The sequence below is a fragment of the Plectropomus leopardus genome, chromosome 7, assembly GCF_008729295.1.
Source record: "Plectropomus leopardus isolate mb chromosome 7, YSFRI_Pleo_2.0, whole genome shotgun sequence".
Classification (NCBI taxonomy): Eukaryota; Metazoa; Chordata; class Actinopteri; order Perciformes; family Serranidae; genus Plectropomus; species Plectropomus leopardus.
The window spans coordinates 28784610-28808593 of record NC_056469.1 but is presented as its reverse complement, the minus strand read 5'-3'; the positions used below and the strand labels follow the sequence as shown (position 1 = coordinate 28808593).

The following is a 23984-nucleotide window of genomic DNA, read 5'->3' as shown; positions in this document are numbered from 1 at the left end:
GTGTTGGTTTGAGGACATTGCGAGAAACATTTTTTCAAAATAATTGTATTAATTGTGATATCGAAGGTGTTACTGGTTTTGTGTCTTGTTAAAATACATAGCAGGGGTGTACTTTTCTTGATTTGACTTCTCTTAGCCCCCTACGTACTAAGTTAATGGGCCGACCGAGTGGCGTTCCTTTTCACTTTTCGACAAAAAAGCTATTGTCTGTTACTTTTAAGTTAGTATGCTGCCAGTGCTAAGCTAACTTTGTCCGTTAGCTTTAAATTTAGTTTAATAACTTTGTTTTATCGCGGAGTGTTTTTAAAGAGAAAATGGAAGGCGTCGGCGGTGTAGTCTATCTTCTGAAAGTTAAAGGTTGCTAGCCAGATAGTCATCTTTTTGTGTCGGCCTTCGGAGGTCGGGGGGGTAAACGTTAGCTCGACTCGGCTGTGTTTGGCGTTAGCTGGCTAAAGGCTAACTGTTAGCCACAGCCGGCAGATGCTTCTTAACGCGTCCGAGAATGTTGATGTGTTCCTGTGAAAAAGTGGATTTTAACATCACCTCCCGCACCGTCGCTCGGCTCGTCTTCGAGGCCGAGCAAGATAACCGAAACGGAGGAAACTCGTCCAATGGGAGGTAGGAGTTTAAACTTCCCCCGGGCTGCAAAGTTTCTTTTTCTTTCTGTGCAATGTTATTAAAACCCATTTCTGCAATCTCGTTACCCATTGGAGTCACACGGTGTCGCGTTAACAGATATCAGTGGTTTGGGGTGTTTCCTGTAACTGCAGATCATTCAAGTGCTGCGAGCCAAGATGAACAGAGCAACAACAACATTGAGCAACGAGGAGCAGCTGCTCCTGAACACTTGCTTCACGCAGCAGTAACTTGAATTTGCGTGTTTGTGTCGGCGTGTTTCGCGTCTGCGATGGCTGTGTGATGTGCGATGTTTGCTTAACGTGGCTTATTTACATCAGGGTTCCCACGGTCATGGAAAACCTGGAGAAAAAAAATCATAGACTCTCAATCAAGTTTTATAGGCCTGGGAGAGTCATGGAATAATTAACCCTTGGAAACCTGAGCAAATTGACTTGTAAACAAGTAACAAAAAGGCATTAATGGAAAAAGTAAATGATTTTAAAGTGCAAAAAAAAAACACATACTAATAAGTTTAAGAAACGGAAATAAAAAAACAGTTAAAAAATCAAGGAAATGACCTGAAAAAGAGTTAAAGGAAATACTCCTAAAATAATAATTGTGTTATCCCTCCCCTTTTCTTTGCTTTCTGTTTATTTTTAGTTTCTCCCTTGGTATTCTGTTTTGTTTTTAGCTTTAGATATTTATTATTATTACAGTCTTGTTATACTAATATCTTTCTCATCAACTATAAATGATGAACCTTGAGGAAAATGCTAAATTGATAGGTAGATTTTGGAAAGCAATATTACCACTGAAGATGTACTCAGAAGTGTTGACTATAAACATGAAAAGGCCTAATGTATGATGTTAACTTTCTTGTGTACACCTTCATTGTGTTGTATGTGTTGTCTTTGTGTTAAATAAATAAAAAGTAAAAAATAAAAATACATAATCTTAAATATGCATATGATAACTATAAATATAGTCGTCTCAACACTACAATAAGCTTTTTAAAAATAATCCTCTAATTTCCTGCAAATTTCAGGATAATTATTTGACATTCCTCTTACAGGCATCTTAACACAGTATGAGAAAATGATGTCGATCCAGGTTTCAAAGGGTTAAAAATCATTTTGGTAAAAGTTTGGTAAAAGTCATGGAATTTTGTTGTGTGTAGTAAAATTGTTACAGGAATCCTGCGTGGAAAACCTTCCGTGTAATATAACAAAATTTATTTTCTGAAGCGATCATTGCATTGGAGCTTTAATGTGCATCTGTTTGTGACGCTTTGTCTTACCATCACGTACGTTTATTCATTTTTTTCCCTGCGTCCCAGCTCTCTCTTCATTTGTGCTAGCCGCTGAAGTTATGTTTGGATTTGATATGTTTGGAAAAAGGCGAGGCAAATGCGGCAAGAAAAAAAAAGGATTGTGGGTCCTTGAAAGTCACGGAAAAGTTTGGAGATTTTTTCCATGACTGTGATATGTAATGGTGAAAAGATCAGGCTGGTGTGCTGACCAAGGAGTGAAGGCTGCACAGGGATTATGGTGGATTACTCTGGACAAACAAGTCTGCGCCAAGATTGGTCTTGTTCAAACAGATCACAGCAAATACTGTCAGGCGTTCTCGGGTCCTTGCCTCAGAAGTGTCTGCTTTGAGGGCAAACAATGGCGTGACACACACACACACACACACACACACACACACACACAACCCTTCCCTGTTGGAGGACACATCTGCAGAATGTTTCCATGTAGTTTTGAGCTTGGTAGCCTTTAGTGATAATTAAACTCTGTTATTGGCAGTATGAATTGAAGTATGTGCTGTGCAAAAGTCTTAAGCCACCTTAAATCTTGTTATTTTAGCAAGTTTATAATGATTATACATATTTATTTCTCAGCAGTCTCTTAAGCAAAATGCAACCAGAACATACATACAGAACATAATATCAGCATATCATCTGGATCAGCAGATATTGGCTTTATGCATAATATGAAGTTAATTCCACTGCAGAAGAGACTTGATCATCACTACAATTTGGTTGGGGAAAACAGTGGATGTATCAATTATCAGCTAAATGAGTTGTTATAAATTGGCGAATCCAATATCTGCAAAAAATCCAATATCGTGCATCCTTACAGTATTAAAAATGCAAATATGTCAGAATAAAAAAAACAACTGAACAGGCTAAAGTTGCAGGTATTTTGTGTGACCTCCTTATCCACTTAGCATGTCTTGAACTGTCTTTGGAAGGCAATTATTAGATTTACAAATGAGATTTACAAACTAATATTCTGGTATAAAGGAAGCTATGTGAAAAGGGACGTCAAACCCAATATTGACTTCGCTCTGAAGAAGCCATTTCAATCTGACTTTTAGTGGTGCTTTAATGTATTATACATGTTCTTCGGATTCTTTGTATCTATTTAAATTAATATATATATATATTTATTATATATATATATATATATATATATATATATCCCGTATCTATTTAAATTAATATATATATATAAATATATATATATACACACACACACAAAGCACAGTACTGTATGTATTCCGGTGTTGTTTATGTCCGCTACACTGTCTGACAGTTGCTGTGTGAGATTGTGTGTTTGTTTTTTTTGGAAAGTTTAAGGACCAGCTGTGTTTTTGTAAGTCAGGGCTTGGCATTTTATCAGGGACTGATCTGTATAGGCTTTCCTGACAACAAACACGGGTCAAAATGATCTCTCTTGCCGTTTGTTTCCATCCACTAATAAATGCATAGTGACCAGCGTCAGTCAGTCCCTTGTACACCCAGTTTTAGCTATTTCTGAGTACTTGAAGGGAGAAAACCATTAACCCTTTTAAATCTGGAGCGACATAACTTTTATTGTGCAGCTTTCAGATGCCTGTTACAAGTATTTTAACCTATGAACCTGTAGCAAATTGGTGTACTTACTTTCAAAAAACATGAAAAAACATGGGGAAAAAAGGTGATAGGCAACTTTGTAAGAAATGTTCCACAAAGTAATAGATGTAGATTATTATCTCAAAAAGCTAGGGAAAAACTATATTTATAGTTTTCATAGTTACATATTTTAAATTATTTTAAAAAACATTATTTTTATAAGCAGCTTTCTCAGGTCATTTTCATAAAAAAAACCCAACTTTCTGTTTATTTATTTATTGTACTAATTTTCAGATAACTATTTTATTTTTTACTAATGTCTTGCTAATTGTTGGGTCGTTTCTTGTCTGGTTGCCATTTGCCATTGTCCATTGTTTTTGAAAGGAATCAGGCCAATTTGATTGGGTTCGAAAGGGCTAAATGTGCAGCTAAAGTTATCAATCTGCCAAACTGAGGCAAAAAACACACGTAACATAAACTACCTCACTATAAATAAATCCTATTGATCGGCCCTCTAACGGGAACAGTGTTTCATTACAAATACATCATCATCATATGATACCTAGTATTCCCAGAACTGGCTGAGCAGAGAGTATCAAAGACTAGACAGAAATAGCTCTACTCACAGTCATTTGTGGGACAGTTTAATGATTTTTATTCTGAGAAATAAGTAAAACAGTGGTGGTCAGATGCAGGCCAGCCTTTTGAAAGTTTCTGCTCTTGTCACTCCTCAGGTAGCTACTTCCAGACACAGATCTGTCTTTGTCTGATACTTCAACTCTTGCAAAGATGAGCCCGATTATCCAAATACAAGCTTGACGTCTGTGAAAGGGAGGAGAGCGGAGGAGTACTGAAGAAAGAGAGTGACACTGGACATTGCAAGAGGTGCAGAGGAGGAAGGAGTGAAGCGCATAAGCTTAACTTAGAAAAGAGATGATAGAGCGTTTAGTCACTCTTTGGAAATGGATTGCCTAATGACCGCAGATTGAGAAGGCGTGTAAAATTATGTGACAGACTTCCTCCTGGCTTCCTGTTGTGTCGTTTAACTGTGAAGGAACACCTACAAAACTGTTAACTTGTGAACTGGTTTGCAGTTTTACTACTACGGGGAATTTTTCGTGCTCGGTATGAAGACACTTTCTTAAGTTAACAGGAAATATGGGGAAGACTAAATCCTCTTTTCTTACACTTAGTTTAACCTTTGTTGTCAGAGTGGATTTGCCCAGTGGGAGTGTTTGATGTGTTTACCAATCCTTTTTTCAAAATATATCAGTCCCATCAAGGGTCAGCCTCAGCTATAAAGATGCAACAAGCCCTTGTTGGTGCACTTGACTGTACTGAAAGAGAAAATTAAGTTCTGAAGATGACTATGTCTTCTCCTGTGGGACTAGAAGGCATCACTCTGACTCAGCCCATTCCCGTTCCAACGCTGACTATCCTGCCGCCATCCTCGGATACAGAGTCATGGTCTCGCTCACCTAGCCCCAGACCGTCACGCTTAAGCCGTCATGGTCGTTCCCACCGCAGCAGGATCCGAACCAAGAAACGTAATGATGAAGAGCAGGGCTGCACTTCTAAGCGACAATGGGACAAAACGCCGCAAATTGTCATAGAGGAGACTTCAGGGAAGGGGACTGTTGGACATCGGAGTCCCTCGCCCTCTCCGTCTATTGCCAGTCAGATGGAAACAGGAGAGCAAGGTGCAGATGTGCCATCACAGGACCTCCTCCTGCCACCGTCTCGCTCATGGTCTCATAGTCCCTCTCCCAGCCGGCGCTCCCGTTGGTCCCTCAGGAGCCTGCTCAGCAGAGACTCTGACTGGGAGACCTGCAGGTTAGTGTGCCAGATTCATGCTGAAACCCCAGCAGTGTTGGGGGGTAATGTATTAAATAACAAAAGTGAAGCGTCACAGTAATATATTACTTTTTAGCAGTAATGAGTAATGTAAGGCGTTACCAACAAGAATTAGGGGATTACTACATTTACAATCTAATACCAAAATTAAGTGTTCATTGTTTCCATTTTTAATTTATCCACACTGCACATCTGCAAGTTCGCTTCCAGAAAAAAGATCCTCTGAGGGTTTTTGTGTCGTCATGTCATTATAGGCCATGTTATAGAAGGGTGCTGGTGATCTGCATATGTGGATGATGCGTTATTGTGCTTTATCATGTTCAGTGGACTTCCAATCACATGTCAGTAATGTGTCCCGTTTAGTTTTGGTGTCTTAAGTCTGCTTGAACGCAGCGGGGGATAAGGAGTTGGCCTCTGATGTGTTTTTTTTGCTCTTCCTGGTGATCAGCACACTGAGGTTGTGTCGTTCAATGTCCGCTAGCATGTTGAAGGTTATCCCTTTCATATCTCCTGAAATGGCGGCACATCGCAGACACGCCATCCCCTTCTTATCACAACTCTCTCTGGTGCTGCAGCTGACCGGCACAACAGGAACCACCAGCAGGCGGCTCTTCCTGTTCGGGTGTATTAAGTTGCGTTCCTCATAGTGACTTACTCGCATGCCAATCAGCTTGTTGTGCAAATTTTGGCATTTGTTTATTGTGTTTTACATGACAGGCCTACAAATATTTATCCATATCTCATAATTTATCTGACTTTGATCATCCCTCTGTTTGCTCATCTATGTGACCATGGATTTTCGTTTGTTTAAAAAGGTCAAGGCTTTTTAATTGCTCTGTATTATCACACTGTTGTTAATATAAGGGAGTGATTTAATACAAGTGATAACCACTGCAGGCAAATGCATGAATGATTCAGATCTGTGCTCAGGAGGAGAGCCTTCTTTAAACAAAACAAAATCGCCCACTAGTGGATTTGTACATTGGTGAATAGGGGTAGGCAATATGGCTGTAAAATAATATCACGATATTCAGGGTATTTTTGTGTTGACAATATGACAAAAATAGTGAGAATACTTTACTTATGATTTTGTCTTGCCTCCTCTCTTCTTGCTTTAGCACGTGACACTCAGCGTTGATGATCAGACCTTTGCTCACACACAGACCTGCATTTATTTTTACAGGCTGTTATGTTACAGCCACTCTCATACATTCATATGTGTGGTTTTTTTGTTGTGTGGCGAGCGTCAGCTGACACAGCTTCTGTGTGCACACAGCGAGAGAGGAAATCGAGAGAAAGACGCTGTGCTGCTCAGAGCCGCTGACACTCTGAGCTGTTTGAGAGTCTGAGAAGTTTGGTTCAGTTCATAAAACATTCAGGATACTTTGACCACTGATTTCACAGTTGCCCCTGGCCTGTAGCCATTTTGCTTTCAGCCACACTTGTTTTTACCGTGCGTTGTGGTATGATGCCATTATGTCAACAAGTCAATGTATTACCATTATCACAATATGAATTTTTCTTATTTTAAAAATGATACTATTATTATCATGGACAATATGATATGGAACTACAATAAATATCTGTTCTTTGGTTATTTAACAATATGACCATCCTAAATTTTTTAGCTAGTCACACTTCTGGTGTCATTTTGGCAAAAGTAACATAAAAGTATTGCATTACTCCACATAGAGAATAATATTGTATTGTAACTTATTACTTTTAAACCAAAGTACTTGTGTGTAATTTATAGAATTTATAAAGTAACTTGCCCAACACTGCTAACCAGCCAGTGATTAAAGATATTATAATGAAAGACATGAAAAAATTAAGCACTAGTGTTAGCAGTTTATTACTCCCTCATGAGGCAAAAACTGAAGTGTTTTTTTAGTCATTGTTCAGTTGAAGGTTTTCTCGATGAGGATGGGCTCACTTATCTTACAGCTGCGGCACCACATAAGGTTCAGTGGCTTAGAACAGAGGATCCACACCGTCAGCACTACGTTTGATTGTCTCATGGGTATTCTGCGCTCGTAGCTCTGTGAAATCTCAGCCAATTTGCATTCAGGCCTTACGAGAGCACATTTGGCTGCAGTGACTGACTGGAGTGAGTAGCCTCTCATTTGTGGATGTTAGTGGGGAATAAAAAGGCCTTACATCTGCCAGATTTACTCTTAGTCGACTTTGCTCAAATGCAACACGAGGTCAACTATTTTGGAACGGGGTGGAGTTAATTAGCTAATGGCTTAAACTAGAGAGAACAGATTACACTGTTAAAATCCTGCCTAAGTTGAGTTGATTTATGGCCCACTATGATGTCAGATTAAAAAGCAGGCCAACTCTCCGATGGTTAAATTTCAGTGTTGAACATGAAATGTCCTTGATGCTGAGAAAACATATGTATGTCAATTGATTTGTATTTTAAAAGAATAGTAAAGGCTTCAAAGCAAGATGACTTCCCCAAACAGGCGAAGCAGCAAGGTTATGTAAAGTGTCAACAAAGAAAGTGAGACTGCTGTGTTGTGGCGGTGAGGAAAAATAGAGCTGGGTCAGTCACAAGGAGCTAGCGGCGGGGTTCATGCACCATTTATCCTTCCTCTTAAGCATGACATCACCTTCAGCCAATAGGAGCGGGCTCTTGGTCTGATGATGTCATGTGAGTCCAATCAGAGGAGGGTCTGGGCACCACTGCAGAGGGCAAGCAGAGGGTGATCCTCTCTTGTGCTCCATATGAACAGCTGTGCCCTTGTCCTCTTCATTTACACACCATTTTATTGACCCAGTTATATTGTTTTGCTGGATATTAATGAACTTTAATTCCCCCGATTTCTGTTATAACCCTTTCGATGATAGTTTTACTGTGGCCTTTTAAAAACAATAGAAATATTCAGGTTCAGTGATGTTCAGTAAATCCTAGCACTTGAACTGTTTTTGAGAGTAACACTCCTGCAAACAAAGGTTATAGAAATTATAATTCAGAAAATCCATAAGAGAAAAAATAATTACATTCATACATACATCAAAATTAATATTTGATCATCTAATTCGAGGTTATTAGCTCTAATTTCAGCAACTTCATAATCAAATATATGATGGGAAAAAAAGAAACAGTGTAGACAGTTAAGTGTTTGCATACCATGAGAAATTCCCAAGGCACAGTTGATTTATATATTTCAAACAGCTTGGACGAGGCTCTAAAGTCTTCCCCAATGGCAACATGCTAAGCTGCCCCTGCGGCTTCCTGGCAAATGTTTTTTTTCTTGTTTAAAAGTGAAATAGGTCAAATTTGCCCTGGTTTTGCCCTTGTCAGCATCATCCAAGCCTGTTAAAATGGGATGAATTTTACTGTTTTGTTCAAAATTTGTTACAAAAAAATAAATATGGCATGTTTTACACGTAACCTCGGTTTACTTAGCTTTCTTGTTTTGCCCGTTTAATTTGTACATTTTGAATAGCACCATATTTAATGTTTGCATCTGCAACCAGTGGGCCATTATGATACGAGTAGGCAAAGTATGTGAATTTCACTACAGGAGAGAGTTGATGTTCTCTGTAATTAGGTGGAAAAACATATTTTGTTATCGGCGATGACAGTTGGCCAAATTAAGTTAGAAATTATCGGCATATCAGATATCAGCTATGTTAAACTTGTGTGCTTCGTGACTGTATAATGTATAAACATACAATTACGGTGCAAACGTACACACACAAAGTCTAAGTTACAATGGCATAATTGCACGCTGTTAAGCACAGCCAAATCATCAACAAGGTGACCTGCTGACTGAGTGTGACTGATTGTCATTGTGACCTCTCTTTGTCTTTCTGCCATACACTATCAGTTGTGTAGTCTGCATTCAGTTGGTTTGTTTACATACACTCTGTGATGATTGATCCACTTTTGACAGTATCACAATTTGAGGAATTGTTAGTTTGATTTATTAATATTGCTGGAGATGATCAGCTCCATTGTAGCTACTACCCGTTTTTGGTAATCAGCTTTTATAGTCATATTAATCTGTTTGTGTTACATTATGGATAGTGTGTACCCTAGTCTATTTGGATATTGCACTGTGTGCATGTCGGAAGCTGCAATCTCTTAACAAGCCCAAAGACATCGATATGTGCACTCACAGAAGTCCATTTGCACCCCTCATCTTTATCTTGCTCCGTTGAAACAGATTTAGGACAGGGCCTAAGAGTAGCACCTTTTCTTCTTGTATACCTACTTCCTGTACATTTTTTTAGCGCCTCTTTGAAACTGCATTTATTCTCATTCTTGCCCCTTTCTCAATGTCTGTCCAGCCCATGAATTATTATGGGCCATTGGTGGACCTCAGAAAAACAGATTACACAGAGAGAGACTGAATGGTGGAGATGTCGGCCTGGCTCAGCCCAGCATGGATTATGATGTGGACTCTAATCCAGGGATGGACAGAGAGATTGGGGGTTAAGGGATTGCGTGGGCTCTGGGCTTTGTCCAGGTGGATCCACCACAGGCAGCCATGGTCTCTGTATTTACAATGCTACTCATGTTTTAGCCTGTTTGTTTTTTAGCATAATATATTTATGAGCCCCCATCTGATATTATGATGATGGCTTTCACCCCAATTAATATGCAATTGAATTACATCCCTGTAATACTTGAGATATATCCAGGTTGTTTAGAACATAAAGATTTAAAAGGGGCTTCAACCTTAAATCATGATTATTTCTGTTATTTTTTTCATCTTTTTATCTTTTTCTTGAATAATTATTCGGTCTAAAAACTTAGTCAAAAGTGCCCAGTTTAATTGTTTACTCATGAGGATCAATCTTAAGTCACTTATTACACACAGTGCCTGTGTTGGAAATGCTTCAGATCCCGGCCAGTGAATAAGAGAGGTTGATTGCAGAAGCTTCTTTTGATCAGCTTGTTGTTTAGCCCTTTAACATCTGGATCGACTTCTTGTGCTGCGTGCCGATGCTTTTCACAAGCAATCAAACCTCTGAAACCTGGAAAACTATTTTGATTTTTTCTCGAACACAAGAAAATACATAACAACTTGGCAAGAAATTGCCCACAAATTGCAAAAAAAAATGTAATAGGTGACCAGGAAAATGATCTAAAAATATTATTAGATATTATCAAAAAACTAAGCAAAACTGTCCATAGAACTGTATTCATAATTCTTCTTATTGTTTAAACCTATATCTGTATATATGTTTTTTTGTAGCACTACCTTTTGCTATTTTTTTCAGTCCCCCCCCCCTCATAACTTAACTAATTTCTTGCTTTTTTTTGCTTATTTCCAGGCTATTCTCTTGTAACTTTTCACTAATTTATTGTTAATTTTTTAAAACTTATTTTAAGGTAATTTTCTTGTAACTTTTCACTAATTTATTGCAAATGGTTTTATTTTAACTTATTTTCGAGTAGTTAAATGTACCTTTTTAATAATTTCTTGCAATTTTTTATACCATTTCTTGTGAAGTTGCTCATCGCCGCCTTTCCATATTTTTGAAAGAAAAATCAAGCCAGTTTGCTCGGGTTTCAAACGATAAATGAATAGAAAAAACATATACATCATGCAGTTTAACGTGCTGAAAAGTCGCTCATTGCAAAGATTATAATGTTAGTAAATGTTCTTGTGACCTCCTGTCTGTTAAGATAAAACCCCTGTTTTGACTCTGCCTTATCATCCTCAACGGTGCCCCCTAGTTCAGCACCACCTCGCTGTAAAAAAAAAAAAAAAAAAAAAAAAAAAAAAAAAAGAAAAGCCCCACTCAACACATGGAGCCGCCTCCTCCCTCCTCTTCCTCCTCCCTCCTCCCTCTCCCTTGTTGCAAAGGGGATTACGGATGGACGCAGCGGCTGCAGCCCGTTACCGGGTCCTGCTAACGGCGTAGGGAGCAGCGGTCGGTCCGGTACCTGGCTGCGAGGTGCAGGGGTGTCAGCCAAAATGAGAAATTAACATCCGACCGCGGGACGGTGGACGATGGGTGCAAATCCACCCCGAGGCTAAGCGAAGACAACAAGGCAGAGGAGCGGACACACAGCCCCGTAGCGCCTGGCTTGCTTTAGCTGCACACACACACACTCACACACACGCAAACACACCAGGGACACCGTATTTTATACAACAGTGAGCAGTGTGTTTTTGTGGATATCAGCTGGATCGCAAACGCCTCATGACATGTTCGAGTAAGTGACATAAACAGTCTGATCTTGCGTGATGAATGGCGAATGCTGTGCAGTGATCTGTCTGTGGTCCTTCTCATCGTTCATTGGCGCGGTGAAGTGAGTCACAGCTTTGCAAATCTCACTGATAACATGGGTGGGACAGGTGTAGTTTATGCAAAAGCGCAGGTGTGCAGCCACAGTCTGCTGTTAGCTGCATAAACAGATAGCTCGCTGCATGGTTATGTTTGTCCTGTGGATGCTCGTGCGGTCACACTGGAGCCCCTCCACCCCTCCACCTCATTTCACTGACCATAGCAGCGTCCATCCTTGCACATCAGAGTGTGTCAGTGTGTAACTGAAACGAGTTGTATTTTGTCTCTTTCTTGCATGCTTGTGTAGTTTAAGTGTTGAGTTTGCTGGACTGGTTTGTTTTGGGTAGCTGGTGTGCTAGCTGCCCATTAGCTGATCTCTGCATCCTTCGCTTTAACAGGAGAAAGGGCAGAAGAAGTATTCAGATCATTTACTAAGTAAAACGACTAATACCACAGTGTAAAATACTCTGTTGTAAGTTAAAATAGTGCATTGAACATTTTATTCAGTAAAAAAAAATGTTTTTTCAAGTAAAAGTATGTAAGTATATTCAGGTAAAATTATTAAAGTATTAAAGTAAAAGTTCCAAATGATGACAAATCCAAACAAAAAAAAAAAACACCCAAAACTCAAAGTCATTAAAAAAAGAAAAACAACCCTCCATAAAACCTTCTTTTATTTTAAAAGAAAATTAGAAAAAGACTATCAAAATGGTTAACAGTTAATTTTCTGTCACTTAACTGATTGATCAATCAACTAACAATTACAGCTGTACTTGACTAAACTGTTTGTCTATTTAATTTGTAATTAAACACATTTTTAAACTCTTATGTTTTTCTTATACAAAAGTTACATTCCACCAATATTAAGGTTGTACCAATATTAGGGTTAAATACACCGGGAAAGATGGCTCACTAGAGGTTTGTGTAGAAAGTTCTGGCAATGCTGCTGGTTATTTTTTTAAATTAGTGCTGCTGACGGATTTAGCCTCGGGTTGTAAACACATGTTGACACAGATTCACGTCACAGTGTCCTGGTCACACTCGTTGACTTACAAACAGAAAGCTTCTTTGCAGCACTCTTATGTGCGTTTACTTCAACATGGCTTCATGCTGCCTGTCATGCTGTTTTGAATAACATAGCTGCAGTAGTAATATTTTGGGGATTATTTTTCTATGAAACAAACCTGGTGAGTTTCAGGGATGGACCTGTAGCTCCTTCTCCCAGCCCTGTTGCCTGGGAGGTGACTACTTTGACCCATCCTTTTTCCTCTCTACCTCCGATCACTGACAGCTGCAACCACGTTTGGAGCTGTGCTCATTGCATTTTTGAGAAAGATATTTTTCCCTTTTTTAAACAAGTAAATATCAAATGGATGATCCGATAAAAGGGGGCGTTTGGCGTCTTTTGACCCTTGTAACGCACAAAATGGACCGATCATGGGTTGCCTACTTCAGTCAAGAGGAGCTGGTCATTATAATGGAGAGCTATGAGGAATATCAAAAAAATATGACTGCAAAAGGCCACACTGAAATGACAGAAGAATGCTGGCAACCGTGAGTTAATATATTTGTTTTACCACTCAATGCACTCTCAAGGGCCTGGGCTTATTTATTTATGTATAAATAAACTTTATGCAAAGTTATCACATCAACAGTCAATGCAGATGAAATACAAGCAGTGGAAAATGTTTCTCAGAGTAAAAATAAGTTGTAAAATAAGTCTTGTATAACAAATGCAAGCAGGCAAAACTTTATTTATGTAGCACATTTCACTCCAGCTGGAAGCAAAATGTGCTTCACAAAGTAAAGTTGCAGGAGTCATAGGCACAAAACAAAGTCTGAGTCGGAACAATACTAAAAGTGGACTAATAAAAGAGACTAATACATATAAATTAAAATAAATAAAAGAGATGTAAACAGAATAAAATATGATAAATAGACCACTTAAAGATGAAACCAGTAGTAAAACCAACAAAATATGATAAAATGATAGATAAAGCAATAAATCAGTAAAAAACTAAAACACATCTCAGTTAAAACAAATAAAAGAAAAAAAGAAAGTAGTTAAAATAGAACAAACAAGAGTACTGGAATGCATGGTTTAAAAAATATAATCTCTTAACGTTGTTTTTCATTTAGATCAACTAGTATTATATTTCTTTTCATTTTAAAAGGATGTTTATAGGTCATGAGCTCTAATATTACTATCCTTGTGTTTGTTTTTTAACATGTCAACTGCTCATTATAGCATTTAGGTGTGCCACTGTGTACAAACAACACAGACACGCAACGATAACTGCCACACCACAAAAGAGCATTGACAACACTCAGTTAAAATGCATGATAAGATATGGGTTTGTAAACAGTTTTTTAAAAGTAAGAACATGCATTGCTTTGCCAACAGTAGCCATTTCAAGTCTCCTGTATAGAGCTCCAGTAGAAAACATATTTGTAAAGTGTATTTGCGAAACTCTGTCCGAACATTGCTCAGGACAGTTAAGACAACATGAGAGCTAGATGGAAACAAATAGGTACTAAACTACCAGGGGTGGGGGGGTGCAGAAATCAACATCATGGAGGAGCTGAGAACACGACGGCTTATGTTAAAGCAAAGGATAAACGTGTGGATAGTTTGAGGAAAGATGTGGTTCGGTGTGTGGAGAACAGTTTGGCCGGGAAGGAGTGAATGAAGTGATGAGCTCTTAGTGTGACTTCATTAATGAAATTAGCTACTCAGCCCAGAAGGAGCCTCTTCAGCGCGGTTGAGTGATCGAGCAGAGCATTCATCAAGTCAGAGGCTATCTTAAGTGTGGACTTTGCTGATTAAAGGGGATACTTCGCTTAATCTCAACCAGCTTTGTATCAACACAATGTGGGTAGTGTGTGTTAATGAACTGTGGTAAACTTTCCTTGACCTACCAGTGCCTAGAAACTCTACTTGTTGACTTAAATAGTTGCAAAATATGTCCTCTGGTGGAGTTTCGCTGGCGCTTCTGGGTTGTTACTTGAACTAAAGGTTGTACTTCCACACTATCCTAAAGCCCGCCACCACAGACACGAAAAGCATATGAGTGCATCAAGAGACGAACCCGCCTCTCTCCCTCTCGCAAACTCGGTCCCAAATCCAATCAAATGGTAAAAATAGGCAATGCTGATCAATGTATATCAATATTATGTAACTGCATTGCCAATCTCTAACCTAAAACACTCTTAGAGACACACTGTAGTGCCACGTTTAGCTGTATTAATGAGACTTTGCAAACAGGAAAAGATGCCATACAGCTTACTGAAATTCTCTTCAGCTTGTTTTAACCTCAGACCTTATTTCAGGCATCTAACAAAAAAACCCATCCAAAAAAAATCCATTGATTTTGAAACGAGGGAACTGGAGGTGCTGAAATGTTAACTGATTTCCGTGTTTTAGGACTCATTCCTGGGGTTTATTGGTCTGGTGCAATGCAGTGCATTCTGGTAGTTGTAGGTTTTTTTGTCCTCTGCTTTCTGTGGTCATGTAGTACCAGTTTCAAAAGTATTTGCGTCTGTCTACCACAGAGACATCCTAGTTTTACTAAGAGGCTGTCTTTCCGGCTGTGAAATACTTCTTTAAGTATGGCATTTACTGACTTATGTCTATCACTCAAGCAGCAAAATTGGATTCATGGTGTCTGCTCAGGGTAAGGGAATGATGAATAGTTTGTGTGTGTGTGTGTGTTTTAAAGACAAGCAAATTTCTAAGGTGACTAACGGTGAATGTGGCGGTTGATTTACTTACAGAGGAATGAGGTGAAACCATGGAAACTATGTTGTGGCGTAAATATAGACATTTTCATGTTTCACTGGCCTGAACATCAGATGCAAATGTTTTGGCAGCAGTAGGATGACGCCTATAAGGACAGAAGTTTCTGAACCAATATACTGTCTGTTAAGTGTAAAGCATAAAATAAAAGTCAACAATTGGCTAAATTGTTGTTTTGAAATTGTTTACTTAAAGCAGTCGATTGTGATTGTTGTTTTCGATCACATTTCTGTCAGTTGACTAATTGTTTGAGTCTTGACCACACTGTTTTTTCAAAGTCAAGACTGCTGTGCAGCCTTGATCTGTGTCTAATGGTGTGTTTCAGTCCTGAAATGATCAGATCTGCAGTTTCAGCACAAACTCTTGCCTGTGTTTTATCCTTAAGCAAACTGCAGGTCTAGCGTTTTGTAGTAATGCGTCTTGATTGGACAACCTTAAGACCCATTAGTGAATGGCTTTAAATACCCTGTACTAGTCAAAATCAGTTCAGCTGACAGCACTGGCTGTACATGTTTTTTTATTTGGTCTTCAGTAGGCAATTCAAAATGGCATGCTGTTATCAAATAGGAAACGCCTGTAGCTTTTCCTCACAGTCTGGCATTGAAGACATCGCAGAGAAACATTAAACGGCGAAATATGAAAGAGCTTCCTCTGTTCTCCCCTGGGTTTAAGCTCTCTCTCTGTCTTTTTTTGTCTCCAGTACGGCCAGTAACTCTCCACGCAGCACCCCTGGCAGCTCTCCCTCCCTGCGGCGCAGGGTCCTCGGGGGTGGCAGGGCCAGTGAGAGCGAGGGAGGAGGAGAGAAGAGCGGAGGTGGAGGAGGAGGAGGAGGAGGAGGAGGAGGTTCAGATAGCCCCCTGCCGTCCATACCCTCTGCCTCCTCCCTCACATCAGCCTACCCACTTGCTTCTCGCCACTTCAGCCGCAATGCAAAGGTAACTCAGAATATTCACTGATGAAGGTGATATGATACAGATACATGCTAGTGATTATGGTTGATTATGGTCATGCCAGTAAAGCCTCCTTGAATTGCTAAGCTTAAATCCTAAAACCACGGCTGCAGAGATGTCTAGACATGCACATATGGAGAGGAGACACCAAAGGCAAGAACTGCCGGTGTTAATGTATCAGGGCTCCCATGATCATAGAAAAACCCAGAAAAATTATGGAATTTAAAAATCACATTTTCCAGGCCTGGAAAAGTCATGGAACTAGGAAAACTCACTGAAAGTCCTTGCATTGTCCTGGAATTGTGTTGTGTGAAATAAAATTATCAGTATTTTATTTTTTGGTTTATCTTGAGTCTATTAAGTGTCTTAGAGTTTCCTGGAAAGCAAATAAATGTATTATTGTTATTATTAAAATAGTTACAGTAATCTTCTATGGATAATTTTCCACTTAATGTAACATAACAGCAAATTTATTTTCTGTGGCTGTGGACATAACGTAGCTCTAATATGCGTTGATGTGGGGCGTTTGGTTTTTCCATCATGTACGTGTCTTCATTTTCCACCCGTATTCTGTCTCTTCCTCCATATGTGCCATCTACCTAAAATTATGTTCAAATAGAGTTGAAATCTCATCTTGTGAAAGGCAAGTGTGGGAAGAATTTTTATTATGGATCCTTGAGAAGTCATAGAAAAGTTTTGAAATTTTGTCCATGAAAATGTGCAGGTGCCCTAATATACAGAGTTTGATGTGGAATAACATATAACAAGCTAACATGGAGGCACCATTCTGGTGGAGTTTTCAGTCAATCTTAAAGCGATACTTTGTTGATTTTCATCAAGCATTTTATCGATTTTATTGAAATCTAAAAACTTTAGATCCAATGGTAAAACTAAGCAGTGCTGGTCAAATATAAACCAAAATTCTGTCGTTGAGTTGGCCGTAGAGCGCTCCAGGGATCACGTTTTTCTGTAGACCGACGTGGAAGTCAGCTTCCCCCTGGTTCCTTTGTCAAAAAGTGTATGGGATTTTTTGGATCATTGCAGAAAATAAGCTCTGTGGTAAACAATTGTTTATGATACGTATATAACCAAAAACTCATTCAAAAAACCCATTGATTTTGAGAGGAGGGAACCAGAGTTGCTGAAATGATTTCTGGGTGTTAGGACTCATTACTGGGGTACTGGGTATTTGTTGTCTCAAATTAAACATTATTTTAGTGTACCGTTTAACTGAAATAAAGGATTGTTTCTTGCTGGCCAGGTGGCATTATTTCACATGTACACGTCCGCATTATGTTGCATTTGTAGTGCAGCGCAGTTCATTGCGGTAATTGTAGGTTTTCTCCCCCTTGATCAAAAGTGTCTCTTTTTTCAGATTTGTGTGGTCATGTACCACCGATTTCAAAAGTATTTGCGTCTTTCTACTGCAGAGACATCCTACTTTTATTAAAGGCCATCTCTCTACCAGTAAAATACTTTAACCATCTGCTGCATTTTCAGAAATTGTTAATATAAATGTTTCAGGTCTGGCACTCCATTTCTGTGCCAGTAAATTCTCATCTACAGCGTATACGTTGAGTGAGTGTAAATGTTTGTTTTGTTTTTGCGTTACCTCCCATTTTAACCATGTGAGCTGTTACAGTGTTGACTGTTTCTGTCAGAGGACTGTAAAATGTTTGCTCTTTGTAAATTTACCTACACAGTGTCTATACCTCTGTGAGCCTGGGGCTTTTGTTTAAGCTTTCACATCTCTTTATTTCAGGCTCATTGTTGAGAAAAAAAATAGCTTGTTATTACACTAATGACCGTTTATTACAGCTCGTCAGTGACATGTCCTTTTTTTAAATGGAGAAGTGCTGAAAACTGCAAAACCTCAAGGTTACATAAAACAGACTCAGTCTAGGGACTGGACGGGCAGGATCACGTGCATACAGATATTCAAGAGAGTTACTAAATCAAATGTGTGTATAGATTTTCCATACCTGCATAAAACAAGTTTAAACTGAAATCTTTGTATTGTTAGATAGAAATCTTAGTCCTGCTCACCACTAACTATGCTGTTCTTTTCTTTACAGAAAATGCAGAGCTGGTACAATGTAAGTATACATTAACAGCCCTTCATTTAGCTGATGTTTGTCTTGTTTTTTTAGTTTCAGGTGAGCGGAACTAGTTGACGCAGTAAAATGCTAATCATTAAGAAACACTGTTAATCCTTAAAGACATTTAACCCATGTGAATCAGCTGTTGTGCAGGCTGGCTCTGCAATAAGGGTTGGGCAATATTGAAAAATATTAAATATCACATGTTAACATCTATTATACTGAGATAATATTGTGGGGTTTACTAGTTTTGCTTTCACAAAATATTTACATAATGAGATTTTTCATAAGTAATCATTAGTAATGTGGATATAATGACTAAGTGGGTAAAGGCAAATAATAGAACAGCCTGAACAGTCTAATAAGTGCAGATAATAACATCACTTAACTGTAATGCAGCCTTTAAAACCAAGACAACAGGTGTAATGACATACAAAATCTAGATCGATGTCTAGTTTCGTATAGGCTTTGGCACTCCACTCTGTACATTTAAGGGTATTGACTGAATTATGTTGGTACTACAGAGTACTCATTTGTGTTTAATCCATTGGTACCAGTTACCAAACTATTGCTGCAGTGCCAAAAGAGTGCCCCAGGGATGAAGTTTTTCTGTAGGCCAATGTTGAAGATAGCTCTGCCCTGGTGTCCTTGTCAAAAAAGCCCATGGGATTTCTCCATTGGATTTTGGATTACTGGAGAAGCTAAGCTCTGTGGCAAACAGTCACTTAATATAGTTCCACATTTTGTTCAGCAAGAAAATCTTCACAAATGAACACCACTGTTGGGATTTTTGAGGCCTAAATGCATTTGCCAGAAGAAAAAAGCTAATGTTAGGCTATAAACAAACTACACTATCGTCGCAAGATTCAATGTCGCCAGTGCAGCTCGGCATGATGATATTTTGTAGTTTTGTTAAGTTGCTTGTTAGCAACTGCCTTTTTTAAGACACATAACCATCTGTTAACCGTAGACCTTATTTCAGGCTTCTAACTAAAAACCCTTTAAAAACAAAAACATTGACTTCCAGACAAGGGAACTGGGAGTGCTGAAATGCTAACTAATATCCAGGTTTTGGGACTCATTATGTGGATGCAATATTTGCCATGATAGGTTCAGCATTTGGTCTGTATTGTTTTAGTAATAGCCTAGCATCACTGCTAGACCAGCAGTCAACCACAGATACACAAGCAGACAGACAAACAGAAGACAGAGGACATTATTTGATTAGAAAAGAAGAGAATTGCAATACTTCTACTATGTCACCCCTGCAGCTTGTTCAAAAATTACCTTTTTTAACAGAGAAAGCTAAGTACAGAAAAATGACACTGTTGGGTATTGGTACCGAATTATAGGTACTGGTACCGGTTCAAATATGAACGGTACCCAGCACGAGTCTCATATGGATATCAATTAATTGCCCAGCCCTTTCTGAAGTCAAATACAATGTTCTCTTTTCTCTTTCCTGTCCTCCCCCACAGGTTCTCAGTCCCACATACAAACAGCGGAACGAGGATTTTCGTAAACTCTTTAAGAAACTTCCTGACACAGAGCGACTTATAGTGGGTGAGTGTGACCTTAGTATCAAAGTCATACTGTATGTGTATTGGACTCATGTTGAGCGAGCTACATACCACACAAGGGCTGCACCCCTGAAAGTTGGAGATTTGAATAATCAGAGACCCCTCAGCACACTGAGATTCCCACGTCGAGAGGTTATTTTGTTGTTTGTGAGGTTTTGTTTGTAGTGTAATTCTGGGGACGTTCCGGTCCCCAGATTTTTCTGCAGAACGAGCACTTTTTTAAAAGTTGCTCTTGTGTACAGGAAGCTGCAGACACAGAGGCAGCTGCCCAGTGGAAGACAGGCTTTATCTTATCAGGCTATGAGATAACGTTATCATCTGCCCTCTGCACAGAAGTGGTGAATTTACTGCTCACAGCAACTTAAAAATACACTTTGCTGAATGTCAACCAGCTTGGTATCAAAATGAACCGTGGTAAACTTCCCTCCATCTAACTAGTCAATAGATATCCTTCCTTTCCCCTACACCCCCAGCAAGACTCTGCTGGATGACCCAAATTAATTCAACATACGTTATTTTGCTGGCTCTCGGGGCTGTTGCTCAAACTGTAGGCTGTACTTCGCATTTTCATTTTGACCTCTGCCATAGGCGCCATGCTGTTTCCTTCACAGTGAAAATGAGTCTGGAGCAAACAGAAAAAACTGAGATCAAACGGTAAAACTACACAATGTTGATCAGATATAAACCGGGAGTCTGTCTATTTCTCGCCTCAAGACGAGATTGTTTCTTGCCAGCGGGCCGCTATTGTTTCAAAATGGGCGAGGACGCATCACGTCACCCACCAGTGGCAGGGTTCATTGGTCTGTAGCCCTACACCACACACTCAAGAAGGTTAAAATTCTTGAGTGAACTTCTTGATTTGTTCAAAAGAGTTTTTATTCAAGTTGGTGTCTCTGTTTTTAATTGACCTCTTTTCTTTATCTGTTTCTTTCCTCAGACTACTCTTGTGCGCTGCAGAAGGACATACTGCTTCAGGGCCGCCTTTATCTGTCGGAGAACTGGCTCTGTTTCTACAGTAACATCTTCCGCTGGGAAACCACTGTAAGTCATGCACACACTGTGTACACAGTTGCACGCGCACAGTCAAACAAACGCCTGTTGTAACCTGGTTGGTGTCACACCTGCAATCAGATAAAAAGCCCTTTTAATGCACTTGTTTGCAGATCAATATAGATATGCTCGGTGAGATAAGAGCATTGCGCGCAGAAATACACACTGAAGCATACACATGGTAAATCTTTTCTCCTTCTCTGTACAGATCACTATCCTGCTGAAAGACGTGACCTCTATGACCAAGGAGAAGACTGCCAAGCTCATCCCAAACGCCATCCAGATCAGCACTGACAACGAGAAGGTCAGACTCGAGTACAATTAATATTGTAGTTTGGGCCCATTTTCAAAATGAGGACTTTTGATTGTAATCTGTTGTACCAAATCACATATTTGTAGCGTATTAACACATCTCCATCCTCTACAGTTAAAGTTAACTGCTGATACAGAGCATTGGGGAGCACAGGTTAAGAATTGTTCAGATACGAAAGTATGTCCCCCTCTGCCACAGATGGTGGAGATATGCCCCCTTTCAGCTAGACCTATATTATTTATAAAGTTCATGATATAGACTGAATCACATTCACAACAACAACATTTATTTACAATAACTTCGGGGTAGAAAAGTGCTGCGTCACGTACATATAATCAAACGGCGCTGAGCAAACTCTCCCTTCACTGATTAGTTTTAAGCCACCCAAAAAAGTCAGTATACATTTAAATTTATGCAATGTTTATAATATTTTCCCCGCTTTACCATTACCTGCCGTAAGACCGCCCTTAAAGACGGGGTCTACCGCTGCTCTACCGCTGCCTCCATCAGCTGTTGTGAAAGTTAAAGAGGAGCAAATATTCACAAACATAGAGAACACTCAACTGTTATTGATTGACTTCGTAAAAAAATCGATTTAGTACGATTTCAGTCAGATTAACATGTTAACGTGTATTCTTAAAGTCCAGTTTTAGTCGGATCATCACAATAATTTAACTTTGTGTAAACGTACTGACTGTTTGCTTCAAATTATCCTTTTTTTTGCTAGTGAAGCATAATGAAATGAGCTGACTCAACTTTCTCTCCTCTGGCGTTGACAAAGCAAACATCCCAGTCGAGAGAAAGCATCATTGAAATCACATTTTTCTTCTTTCTCCCTTCTTTCTTCCTTCCTCTCCCCCCTTTTCTTCCTGTCTGGCTGAAATCCCTCCTCTCAGCACTTCTTCACATCTTTCGGAGCAAGGGATCGCAGCTTCATGATGATTTTCCGTCTGTGGCAAAACGCACTGCTGGAAAAGGTACAATCTCCTCTCCCACCCTCCCCACTGGTGTGACATGACTAGTAGTTAAGGTCTTAGAATAGAACACAGTGTCAAGAGCAGGAGATGGCCACAAACACAGGCTTTGGAGAACACTTTAAATCACTGTTATTTGCTGTGTTTGAATAGAGACATTTATTTGCACAGCGCTGGTGCAGAAACACAGCAGGGTAGTGTTAAAGCTAAGTGGTAACAGACGTTTAGATGACACATACTGTCATAGGGCCCTGTTTAAAAGATCTATGGCACATGGTGTCAAGTGCAGGGTGCAGGTGCATTTGGGGTATGTCTGACTCCACTTTTGAGAGTTAAACAATGCATATTCTGGGCGCTATGTAAGGCACAATGGGAAAAGGGGTTGTATTTAGCTGTGTTTAGGGCATGACATTAATTCGACCAGTACAATACCAATACAGCTCAGATATTGATATATTGGTCATTATCCAATTATGCAATGCAGCTATCCCTCAGATATGGTTAATAAATACTTGTGACAAAAATATTTAATGGTGGCAGGATATTTTAGTTTAACAATTAGCTTTATTGTCTAAAATGAAATTTAACAGTAAACCTAGTTGGGAATTAATGATTCTAAATTACTCTAATCTTCTTTTCGTGCATTATCTTCTATGAGAAATAAACTTTTCATATCATACATATCTGATAATTTATAAGCTGAAACCATTCTATCTGTGATAGGTCAATATTGGCCGATAAAACTGGCTGATAATATTGGTTGGACTCTACTTAAGAATTTTTTTCACTGTGTTAGGCTGATAATGAAGTAGCTGTCCTGAGTGTTTGAATGCACCCCATTGATGATCAGCCATTTTAATTTGACCCTGATTAACTTTCAAATGAGAATATTGTGTTTATTTTGCAGTCTCTATCCCCAAAAGAGCTCTGGCACATCGTACACCAGTGTTACGGCACTGAGCTGGGCCTCACTAGTGAAGACGACGACTATGTCTCCCCCACCGCCGAACACATGAACGGCCTACTGTGAGTGTTCATGCATAAAAACATGCCAGTATGTGGCGTACTGCATGTTATTTGTTTATGTGTATTGTTTGTGTATGCAGACAAGGGCAGACATTGATATGAAGGAAATTAAAAATCACTTTTTTTTTCCAAATACTTCACTAACAATATTGCAACAATATTGTAGAGCTGTCTGTTGATGGTTTTGCAATATATTTACACAATGAGAGTTTTTAAAAAAATGTATTAATGTTGATATAATGACTAAATAGGTAAAAACAAACTATAAAATAGCTATAATAGTCTGATAAATCCATAAAATGACATCACTTAACTGTAATGCAGCCTTTAAAACCAAGGAAAGACAACACTCACTTATATCCAAAATCTAAAAGACTATATTAATATATCTTAAGACATGGTAACACATCACAATCTGATGTCATATAGCATAACAACTGCATTAAATGCCTGGTCAGTTTAAGTTTTCTGACCCTTGTCCCTAAGTTCCTTAACAAACACTTGGCTGTGTCTTTCTCTCACAGACTTTCTCTGAATGTGTCTCTGTCTCACACACTCTCATGTCCTCTCCTTCTG

General features: G+C 39.1%; 1 protein-coding gene across 4 annotated transcripts in view; it reads left to right on the top strand.

The window, feature by feature from the left end:
• Nucleotides 1-201: 201 nt before the first annotated feature.
• gramd1a (GRAM domain containing 1A) overlaps nucleotides 202-23984 on the top strand; it is a 43829-nt gene continuing 20046 nt past the window's right edge. For 2 of the 4 annotated variants that reach the window (XM_042490397.1, XM_042490398.1), the window contains exons 1-8: nucleotides 4687-5347; nucleotides 16117-16351; nucleotides 18442-18462; nucleotides 19944-20028; nucleotides 20983-21086; nucleotides 21304-21399; nucleotides 22305-22385; nucleotides 23290-23408. In XM_042490397.1, coding sequence (XP_042346331.1) covers nucleotides 4878-5347; nucleotides 16117-16351; nucleotides 18442-18462; nucleotides 19944-20028; nucleotides 20983-21086; nucleotides 21304-21399; nucleotides 22305-22385; nucleotides 23290-23408 — 1211 coding nt within the window. In that variant the 5' untranslated portion in view covers nucleotides 4687-4877. Of the gene's footprint in view, nucleotides 619-4686; nucleotides 5348-11166; nucleotides 11550-16116; nucleotides 16352-18441; nucleotides 18463-19943; nucleotides 20029-20982; nucleotides 21087-21303; nucleotides 21400-22304; nucleotides 22386-23289; nucleotides 23409-23984 lie in introns of those variants that run through there. The other 2 variants (XM_042490399.1, XM_042490400.1) reach the window with 2 other exon arrangements.